At 40.4% G+C, this 11546-nt stretch overlaps 2 protein-coding genes across 7 annotated transcripts in view; one reads left to right on the top strand and one right to left on the bottom strand.

Moving 5' to 3' along the window:
* The window catches only part of Cenpp (centromere protein P), a 216905-nt gene that overhangs the window by 108424 nt on the left and 96935 nt on the right, over positions 1–11546 (top strand). The window lies entirely within an intron of this gene.
* Ecm2 (extracellular matrix protein 2) overlaps positions 10163–11546 on the bottom strand; it is a 42212-nt gene continuing 40828 nt past the window's right edge. For all 5 annotated transcript variants that reach the window (XM_063227337.1, XM_013150664.3, XM_003468255.4 and 2 more), the window contains one exon: positions 10163–11134. In XM_063227337.1, coding sequence (XP_063083407.1) covers positions 10966–11134 — 169 coding nt within the window. In that variant the 3' untranslated portion in view covers positions 10163–10965. The remainder of the gene's footprint in view (positions 11135–11546) is intronic.

Below are 11546 nucleotides of genomic sequence, written 5' to 3'. Positions count from 1 at the left end.
TTGGTAGGTTAGGCTTCTGTCAGGGGGGTGTGTTTTTACTTCTCTGCTCCCCCAAGTGCAGATCACCTACCAGAGCTCAATCCCCTTAGCCTAGGGGGACAGCAGGCAATTCCTATTTCTTTAAAGGCATGTTAGAACTTCTTTCTCTTCCTCCTCATTGCGATGTTTAAATTAGTCTTTGCTCTTTGGTCAGAATCTTGGGGAAAGAAAGGCCCTGCAGTGTGGTGCTGGCGGAGGTGCCACCTGGGGCGTGTTCCCTCGGTTCTGCAGATAAGAGTGGGAGAGGATGGCCTTGGACTCAGCCCTTCCCCATCTTATTGCTGCGTGGTGGATACACTTTCCTTGCTATTCTCTTTCAGGTTTTCATTCAAAACTCAGCAGTGGGCCTCCCATTGCCTAAGTATCCTGAAGACAAGGTCTCCCGTCTTTGGTTCCTTTGTGGGTTGTATGTGTCTTTTTTATGGTACATGCTTGATTTTTTTTTCTTTATTGGATTTTGATCTAAATATTGAAGAACTAGTTCTAACAGTATCTTTAGAAGCCACGAGTAAGCTGTATAGTATGTTGCAAACAAGATAAATTACAAAACCGATAAAGTAATATTCTCTGTACTGATACTTTATGAATAGAAGCATTGATTACCATCAATGGACTTTCAGTGCAAACTCTTTCTTTTTCTCTTGGCCCTGTGTGTTCTAGCCATACTGAAAATAAAAAGTTAATAATGCCAAGGTCACATATGATTTTTACGGCTCTGTATAGCTCTCTGTGTCAACAGCTGAGGTCAGAAGTCCAGATACAAATCAAAACAGGGAAGGAACTTAGAAACCATCCCATATAAATTAAAAGTAAAATAGGTAAGGCGGGGTTCCAGGAGTTGTGGGTAAGGAGAGGTGGGCTATGGACACAGGTAATGCCTGCCAGCAGTCTGTGTTTTCTGTTGTTCATCAGCTGGTATGTACCTTCTAAAGGAATTGCAATGGATTGTGTAACAGTCGTGCATAGTAGTAAACTACAGGGAAGGCCAGCCTCCATGTGTGCATCCAACAGTTAGTGTGAGTGCTGTGGAGAAAAATCATGTAGGGTGCGGCTGTGGGGGCCTCCCTGTAGGGTGTAGGCTGCAGGGAAATGTGCCACAAAAATACCACTCAAAGAATGTTTGAAACCATTGAATCTTAAGTGATAAATACACACAGCATAAGGTTTTGCATTCAGTAGATACAAAAAGTTCTGTGGAGGAATAGATGGGTCAAATTTTATGAGTCTTACTTGAGTTCGCTTTATACTTAGTGGGCACTTTGGTTTATAATTAACTTACTATAGGTCACAAACTAGGGGCAGCATTCACCCTGCGGCTGTTTTAGAAGTGTATGACACTTTTAAAAATCAAAGAATTTTCTGTCAAAGTTTGCATTTGTAACATATCTTCAGAAATGCTGTCTGATAAAGCTGCCTCTGACATCCTCAGGAGAGTAATTCCCTGAGCATCTAGGGGACCCTCCCCAGTTCTTTGGTGCTGTTACCTCTTATGGACTCACTTCTACAAGATCACAGGGCTGCGATTGCTCCCATCATCCCACTAAGGTTTCCTGTTCTGAAAAATGAATTATTGCCATAGGTCATTGTTTAGTATGAATTCAGTTGAATTTATGAATAATGAAGGACTTTCACAAGTTATTGTATGGCAATATTTTTAAAGAATGTCTCAAAAATCAGTTTGCTTTAAAGAGTCAGTATAAATAACAGTTTTGTTTTAAATTCCCTGGCTCTTTCCACTGAGTGGACCTGAGAATAATGAGTATCCAGCTTTCAGATGTGTGTTTTTAGACATTATTTTCTACCAGAAGGAAGCAGGGCTTCTTGGAGAAATGGCCAGGAACAGTCTGTGCACACTGATTAGGCCTTGAACCTTATACATGGCAGCATAAGTTATTATTGGACTCAGTGCTTAATATGTACCATATGTATAATAAGACTGAATCAATGTTTAATTTCTTGGACTTGATAATGTGATAATTGTCTTATGGTTATGTAGGAAAATGTCTTTGTTCTTAGATGATTCATACTTAAATATTGGAGTAAAGTGTTAGGATATCTAAAAGATACATTTAAATGTTCTATCCTGGGCTGGAGATACAGCTCAGTGGCACAGCACCTGCCTTGCAAGTGTGAAGTCATAAGTTTAATTCCGGGTTCCAAAAAAAAAAACCAAACAAGTAAATGATCCATTGCATGGATCCATCCAATGAGTGGATGAATGAGTACATGTATGAATGTGTTGACACAGATATAGATACAAGTATATGACTGGAGAGAGGAATGAATAGTAGTTACAGATACAAGTCTACAGGCAGATGGACAGGTAAAAAATTGTATAGACATACAGATGACAGCTGGATACAGTTGTAGATGCAAATATATAAATAGAAAGGTAGATGGATAGATATAGATACAAGTATATGAATAGATAAAAGTATGGACAGTCAGACATGGATATAGTAGGAGACAGATGAAAAGACTTCGCAAAGTATTAATTGATGACTATAAACTTGTTTATTGCATTCTTTAAATTTTGTGTAGTGTTGAAAATACTACTAAATTAAATAAACACTTAAAATTGGGCCAAATAAGGCAACTTGCCTTAATTTTAATCCTTTGATTTATTTTAACTATAATAAAATATTGATGGTAAAATTTAAAGTAAGCCTTTAAACAGGAATTCTTAACTTTGGTGCATGGATCCCTAGAGGACTTGTGGAAACATTTCATAAATCTTTTGATATGTATAAAATGTTTTTATGTAGGTATTCTTCTGTAGTGTGGGTCCATCATAGCTTTTACTTTATTCTGAGAGATCCTCAAATAGTTAAGAACTGCTGTCCCAGAATAAACTTCTAATTTTAAGGCATTCTTTATTCTCAGTGTTGAATATTTAATTGAATTAGCCTTTAAATGGCTCACATATAAATTTGGTACTTATGAATGTATTTCTTAATTTATACTAAACAAACGTTAAGCTGATTCTAGTTTCCAAAAAGATTTGTTAGTATCAGCTGATAGTTTAATGTAAGTTTATTTGACCACGGAGATCCTGTTACTTAGAAACAAACTGGGACATTTTAATAACATGATGTATTTCCCTTTCTTTTCCAAATAATACACTTTTAGTGTAATCACATGTTATTTTTAATACAATCCTTCTTTCCCTGGTGAGGGATTCTACATTCTTCGCATTTTATGCAAAGGGAAAAATAAGTTAGGATAAGGTTTGACTTTATCCATTTTCATGTAGAAGAGGAAACACAACTTCACAGAAGAGAGAAAGCATGCTTTTATGTTTTGTTGTATAATCACGAAGTTCTTCTTACTGAGTTAGACACATTCTTGCCTTCACAAAGAGCAACATGTGACCTACTGAATTCCAGTGGGGTTATCATCTCGAGAGTTCGTGTCCAGCGTGTTGCAGCAAAGCCATGTGAGGGACGTCCCAAAGCCTCATTTGAGACTCATATGCGTATAACTTGTAAGACTACACTGTAGTCTTGCAGTGTAGTCTCCCTTTCTCTAGAACCTGTCAAAAATGCTTCTGGCTCTGTTCAGTCCAGGATGAGCTGATGGTCGTGAGGCCAGTAATGGGATGGCCATGGCACCTCTGCCCAAAGCTTGCTGCGTGAGCTGTGTTGTTGCACTGTCATGGCAGAAACCGGCAAGAGTTCACTGGAGATTCACTCAGAGGTTTCTTATCAGAAAGGAATCCCTCTACAGGGCCGGCGGATTTATCTAATGCTCTTCCCGTTGGCTGGCTGCTTTAGGTACTGTACACTTCTCTGACTTTAGGTGTTATGGGTAATCATGGTGCCTTTCCTTGACATGTCAATTAGTTTTCTTTCCTGTGGTCAAAATTATTTTTATACTTATCATGAGAAATCGGTGAGACTCTTGTGTTCCAGCTCCCCTGTCCACGGGGCTCCCTCAACCTGGAGGTCTTGCTTAGGAATGTTTTATGCCACAATTTGCTCTGTGCTTGCCACAGACGTGGGCAGCACATGACACTGCAGAAAGATGGTCACCTTCTGCTCAAGACAGTGGTTATTTGTACAGCTGCTGGCCTAGCTGTAAGATCTGCGCTGGGCCCATCTAGCCACGAATCCCAAGGCATTTTCCCTTCAGCTCCTGTACACAGCAGTGTACCAAGCATCTCCTAGCACTCCTTGCTCCATGGTGTTTTACACCAATATAAAGAAATATAACTTTAAATAAGTGAAATTAGGTCAGGTGTGGTGGCATGTGTCTGAACAGTAGTATCAGTGACTCAGGTGGTGGTGGCAAAGAGTCTAGCCCATGTAAAGCAACATGACACCTGTTTCAAAAAATTAAATACTGCCAAAACAGAGACCTGGAAAGCTTGAACAAGTCCAGATCTCCCTCATGTCTGTTTTCTGCAATCCTATCAAGGTAAACGTTGATATTCACTTTTGTTTAATGCTCACCCTGTGTCCAGAACTTTCTCAGGCTGTCACTTTGTCTCCTTCCCCATCAGCCATGGGACACGGCTGTTTCACCTTTTTTTTAATAAGGGGACTAGAACCTAGAGTCTACATTATTTGACATGCTCTATGCCTAATACTGATTCTGGCTGAGATACTTGTCTTTAACTACAAGATGAGAATCTATATTTCACAGGCTTCCAGGGCTTAAAGGCCCACTGATGGGCATCTGGTTGCCCAGAAACTTCTGGAGAGGGGCACTTTTAATATTTTTGAATGATCAGATCTTGCTTCAGTCTTCTCCAAGTCTGTAACTACTTCTGTGAGGAAACTTTCTACTCCAGAATGGATATCAGAGAGAGTTTATCCTACCCTCTGAGATTTGATTTAAACTGCAGATCAGACTGTTTGATAAGTCGGCATCTCGGGAACATAGTAATTCATGGTATGTTTAAGTAATTAGTTTTAAAATGTTGCTGTTGTCCCAAACAGCCAGATCAACTGCTACATATTACCACTCGTCAAAGCATGACTCAATTGTTTAAAAACTTTTTGCTTTCTGTGTCAGGAAGTATTAATAAGAGAAATTATTTCTGATTAATTTTATGACCCTATGTAAACTTTTTCCATTTAGCTGCTCACATTTCCTTTGGAAATTCTTACATTTCGCAGATTTCCTCTGTTTTGTTTACAGTTGGGACTGATATCAACTCTTGAGGCAACGCAGTTTACACTGGAGAGCCGGAGATGGGACTGGGTCCTCCTCCTGCAGCCATTCTAGCACACACAGCACTTGGCACAGAATGCAAGGCTCCAGGAAATGCGTTATCTCTGTCCTCCTGTGTTTCATGATCTTTTGTGGGGAGGGGAGAAAACAAGATAATGCCCCTCTACCCAGCTACTGTGCAACACCCACATACAAAGAAATAATTAATAACTACTTAGTAGTACCAGCTAATCAATACAAGCCTAGCATAGATTTTTCCCAGGTGGTAGCACAGATGCCGAGGCGAAGGGAGGCTTTCTGAGGAGCTGAACTTTAAGGGGAGTGCCTCCTGCGCCTCAAAGCTGTCTTTGAGTGGTCAGAGGCTTAAGTCATAGAATCGGGGGAATTTGGCTGCTGTGTGCCTTCCTTGAAACTATGGTCAGCTGCCCTTCTGTTCCTGGACTTCCCTGAGCAGGCGTCCTGGCCTCGCCTCCCTGTCATTACAGTTTTCCCATCTCCTTGCCTGAAACCCATATGATACCCAAGGGTCAGCATATCCTCCCCCCATGGACACCTTCACAACAATATTGTGGCACTCAGTGCATCTGCCCTCTCTAGTCACTTCCTCTGTGTGCCCCTTGTCTGCACAGGAAGTCTTTCTGTGTTCCTTTGGGAGTCTCCCTCGCATTTGTGCCATGTGTTCACACTCAATCTTCATCTGAATTTTGGCAGTGAGTGGTTCTGTTCCTTCCTTATACCATAGCTTTCATGGGACACTTCCCCTTCCAGAGATAATGGACATTAAATCTGGTCTCTTCCTTAGTAGCTCTCCCTTTGCCTCTAGTTGCTGCTGTAGCCAGGCCAGATTCTAGGTGACCAGAGAGCCTGGACCTCAGACACGTTGGCCTCATTCCCTCCCCTGAGCTGATTCACATCTAGCTCCGGGCCCAGCTCACACTGATCTTTCTCTGAGTGTGAGTACTGCTCTGTCTTAGTTATCCCGCATCATAGGCATCCTGTATGACTTCCCTTATAAATTTGTCAATTCAGAGAAACCAATTTTTCCTCTAGTGCTATGCTTAAGACAGAGTGCTACCAGTAAAAAAAAAAAAACATTGTTTTATGCTTAGGCCACATACCTATAGTTTGTGGCCTAAATTTCGTATACTTATCAAGTCTTAAGTAATCCTAAGTATTATCATAATTTATTAACATTTATTCCCAAGTACAGTAAAACCTTGACTACAAATGAGTTCCATAGCAGGAGAATGTTCATAAATCAGATTTGTTGGTAAATCCAACAAAGTGAGTCTTATACGTCTTTGACACACACATACAAGGTAAAGCTTATGCTGAAGAACTAAGGCCGCCCAAAAAAAACACAGCAAGTCCCCAATTGTTCTGTACTTTGCACAGCAGCACACCTGTGATGGTGTCTGGCAAACATGTGAGCTGCTGCCATAGTTTGTTCCTGTCTACGAATGCTCATAACTCAGGATTCGTTTGTGTCTGTGAAAGTTCGCAACTCAATAGTTCCTAAGTTTGGGGACTTAATGTAATTGTAAAAATACTGGAATAGGACTGGAATTGCAGCTTGGTTAGAGAGTACTTGTCTAGCAGCATGCATGCAGCTCTGGGTTTGACCTCCAGCACCCCAAAAAACAAGTTACAAGAATAATTACCTGAAAATGGGAATAATTTTCCCATCCTGATGATACCTGGAGTTGTCTGTACCAAGCAGAGAGCATTGTGCATGTGCAGGTTTCAGCTGTGTGACATTATGGGTGGGGTTCCCCCATTTTAATGAAATTGGTCATCTCAAGTAGTAATTCAGCCTAGATTAAGGAGGAAGACTTTTAAGATGTCTGTGTCACCACTTGACAATACCAGCTCAAGTTCTGAGTATCTTCCACCTCTGTTGGTAACACCTGCCATACTCCACGTCCTGTGCTTTCCAGACGAGCAAGTGCCAAGATTCAGGTCTTTATTGGGTGGCACTCAGGCTCACCAGGCTTTTTACCCAGATCCTCAGGGTGGCCGCTCGGCCCAGCACGGAAGTGCAGACTTCAGAGGCAGCAGATGTAGGTTAAGGCCATACTGGCCACATGCTCTGTGTTACTGCAGTGTACCGTCTGTGCACATGAGTGCAGCGTCCTCAGTGTGGGCTCTGCAGGGAGGTTTGGGAGCTCTGCAGCACTGGGGCCCTCCCTTGGGCAGGAGCACTGGAGTCAAAGGTCAGGAACAACACAGACTTAATCTTCCCCACTGTGCTAGAGCTCTGAAAGCCTAATGCTAGTCTGGGCGCGGTGGGGGTATAGGTGGAGTTGGGGGAACGGGAAGCACAAAGGCTCCATGCTCATGGACTGTACAACCTGGTGAGTGTGTCACTTAGGTAACACTTAGTCCAGTGGTGGCGAAACTGTGGCATGCATGCTGTTTCTCTTGTGAGACAGAAGATATTAATGTACAAGTTGTTTTTCTAACCAAAAACCTCAATATTCAGGTTTAATTGCAGTGTTGGTGCTTGGTGATAAATAAGTAAGTTTTGGGTTGCAGTGTTGGCACTTGTCTCTAAGAAGTTCACCATCACTGAGAAAACAGATGTGGAAACCCTTTCTGGTAAAATAAAAGCTATTTGGTTTGAAGAAAGAGGAGTGCTTATTTATTTATTTATTTATTAGTCCTTTTGAGATAGTGTCACTATGTAGTTCAGGCCGGCCTTCAACTCACTTTGTAGCCCAGGCTGGCCTCAAACTCACAGCAATCCTCCTGTCTCAGTCTTCTGAGTGCTGGGATTACAGGCATGCACTGCCACGACCTACTAAGACAGGTGTACTTGCTCCCTCATCAGTGACACAGAGCTCCCAATGAGCCTTGTGAGAACTACTGATCACATTGATAAACACGTTTTAGAACTGAATCAAACAAATCCCAGAAGAGCGAAAGAACCGTGGAATCGACCAGTCATTGGAGAAGAAGATAGGATCCCAGGTCTTCTGGTTTATGGTGTAGTCATTCATGTCTTTATGAATCAGGCTAGATATGTATCTCGCTATGTCATGTCTCAGTGCTTTAAAAATATTCGCATGTGTAATAAAAGATCTCAAAATTAAAAATACAGTTAACTTTCCAAACACACACACACACACACACACACACACACACACACACACACACACAGACAAGACCCATTGTTAGCAATTTCAGAGTATGAGGAGGCCAGGTTTTCCTTCCTATGCATATGTTAGTAATTCCAGCATATTTGTGAAGCCAAACAACCTCTATATCCTGAAGAATATTTGCTATAGGGACATTTATCATGATTTTTATGGAATTAAAATATCCTACTCAGAGCACAGTGAAATTTCAAGGCTGAACAAGTTCCATGCAGGACATGTTTTTAAAATATAAAAATAGATACACCAAATGACTTCCAGTTTAAGAGCAAAGTTTCCCTTGTTACTCATTCTGAGCTTTGGCTCGCTCAGGGATTTGGCTGCCTTCATAGAGCTGGGAAGAGGTGCACATAGCAGTCCACGGTGCACCTTGCCTATGTCTTTGCAAACTCTTTGGGGTGACTGCATTTTCCCTGAGCCGCTGGGCCCAGACAGAGGAGACCCCAGTCCATTATCTTGCACTTTGACTGACTCCTAGCAATTGCCTGCTACTCGATGTTCCTGCTTATTGATTTCCCAGAAAGGAGAGACTTTGACCTATTTATTGCTGATTTTAAAATGGCATCTAACATGCAACTGAGTAATGTAAACTGAGTAAAGTCAAGTCTGAATAAGGAATGAAGGAATGCTTCAGTAATCTGTGTCATCCAAAATTGCTAATTACATTGACTTACTCAATTTGAGTCCCCTTTAGAGCTAATTTTTTTTTTTTTTTGTCTTTTTCATTTTTATCAGTACCAGGGATCGAACTCACGACCACCTGCTTGCCAGGCAGGTGCTTATGCCGCTGAGCTAAACCCCCAGCCCCAGAGCTAATTTTTTTATAGCTTAGATAGCCTTAAAGCATTTATGTCAGTGCCTTAATATCAGTATAGCAAAAGGTCTGCACAAGTATGTGACTTTATCTTCTTGTTTTTACCTGCCTCAAATTCAGCTTTAAATTATTTTATTCCTAAGCGAATTATGAATGTAAACTTTTTGTTGACATAAGATTCTATTCTTTTTTTTCTATTCTAGCCTTACCACTTATGGTAAGTATTTGACCTATAAAGTCAACAGTCATCTTGATGGGTTAGTATTGTTCAAATCTCAGAATCCTGGATATGAAGAAGTGCTAGCTGAGTGTGGTGGCACACACCTGTCATGTCAGTGCTTGGGAGGCTGAGGCAAGAGGATCAGTAAGAGTTCAAGACCAGCCTGAGCTACAGAATGAGCTCAAAGCTAGTCTGAACTCCATAGCGAGACCCTATCTCAAAAGCCCTTTTTGGGGCTGGGGATTTAGCTCAGCGGCATAAGCGCCTGCCTTACAAGCAGGCAGTCGTGAGTTCGATCCCTGGTACCGATAAAAACGAAAAAGACCAAAAAAAAAAAAAGCCCTTTTTAAAAAAGTGGTTAGAAATAAGGACATAGGAATAACAACTTAAACGGAGTAAGCCAACCTTTTACACCTTGGAAATTATCTATTAAACTATTACACATGGATGAATATGCTGGTTTCTATTAGTGACAGTGACTACATTCAGCATGTACATTGTATTTTCCCAAATATTTTACATTCTTCTCTGATGCTCCTCACTGTACTGTAAAGTGGGGCTGGGAAGTTCTCCGGGTGATAAGAAAACTATTAAAAGATTAAACAGATACTAAAACCCGAAAAATTAGAGGAAGCTGCCCGAGGTGGACAAGAACTTAAGTTCTAAGACTGGTGTTTCTTCAAAACTTGGAAGAACAAAGAAGTCAGTGTAGTTTTTATATATGTCATAAATTTTGTGGGAATACCAAGACAAAAGTCATTATATAATGAAAACTTTAATATACAGTTTTGGTAGGGCCTAGTACATAATAAACACTAACAGCTCTGTGTTCTGTTAAACTGAATAAAAAGATACATTTCAGCAAATTACAGCGAAGGAGATAGATGCCGACTATGACCAGTATAACAAAATTTTTTAAAAATTATGTGTATTAGATTTACATTTAAGGTTATAGGCAAGATTAATTTATATTTTTAGTAAACTCTACTGCTTTTTGTAATATTTTGATCTTGATAAGTGAAAAATAGCGATGCTGATCTTGAAATACTGTGTTTTAATCTTTTAAAAAATAATTTACACTTGCAGAAGTTTCAAACCTGGGGTGGAATCGCATGGATACCTTTTTGCTATCTTTCTTTAATGTTAATAAATCACTGTTTTCACATAATAATAAATAGGAGTAACTCATAAATTCTGCTTACCTGTCTGTATGCTTTTGTTCTTGAATTATACATAATTTTCAATGGTACTTGGAGAGTTCTTAGCTAATAGCAGATGTCAAACCAACGGTAAAGGACGTGTTTACTTGGTCTAGCTCAGCATGCTGCCTCCTGTCTTAGTGAGGTGGCTTCTGTGTAGAGGTGGGAAACTGAATGTTTTTGACTTTCAGCGAACCTCTAAAAGGCTTTGTATACCTTTGCTTGCTTATCTGTGGCTGGCAAATCAGACTGACTGGTATAATGATACTGAGGATAACAGGGATTATGTTTCTCACTGATGACAAATTCTACTACTGTAAACCGCATGAGTGAACCTTATAAGTGGCAGCAGAAAACTTGAAGCTACTTGATGTTTTGTGGTTTAAGAACAATACTTGAGTACGACTGTATGCATGAAAATGCATAGGGAGATATTTCTCTTGTCTTAATATAATTATTTTCAAGATGAAGATGTTCCAAAGTGGAGTCATCATCCTCTTCCGCGTTACAAATTTGTTCTGGAAGAATATTCCTAAAGAAAAACAGAGAGGAAATCATAAATGGTCCAAGTACGTAGTACTCTGGCTTCGTGATTCAGAAATTGTTTTATATCTGTTTCTGTAAAGCTTTGTCCTCCATGTTACATCCTTTTGTCATATCACACACCAGAATAAATCCCAACTATGTAAAAAAAAATCTTAATGTGAGAAATGAAGTGATAAATACACTCAGTTGGGACATAGTCATACCCTATGTGTAAAGAAATCTTCCCCTTTGTGACTTGAAAACCATACACATCCTGCTATGATATGGATGTACAACTCATCCCCTAAGGGACACGTGTTGGAAGCTTAGTTCTCCTTGGGGGAGTGTTAAGGTTGGTGGAACCTTACAAGGCGGAGCCTACTGAGAGGTGACTTTGTCACTGGGGCACTGCCCTTGAA

This window comes from Cavia porcellus, unplaced genomic scaffold (assembly GCF_034190915.1).
Source record: "Cavia porcellus strain 051 isolate PalLab524CR breed Dunkin Hartley unplaced genomic scaffold, mCavPor4.1 scaffold_17, whole genome shotgun sequence".
NCBI lineage: Eukaryota > Metazoa > Chordata > Mammalia > Rodentia > Caviidae > Cavia > Cavia porcellus.
The sequence above is the reverse complement of the archived record's forward strand: the minus strand, read 5'-3'. Positions and strand labels throughout refer to the sequence as shown.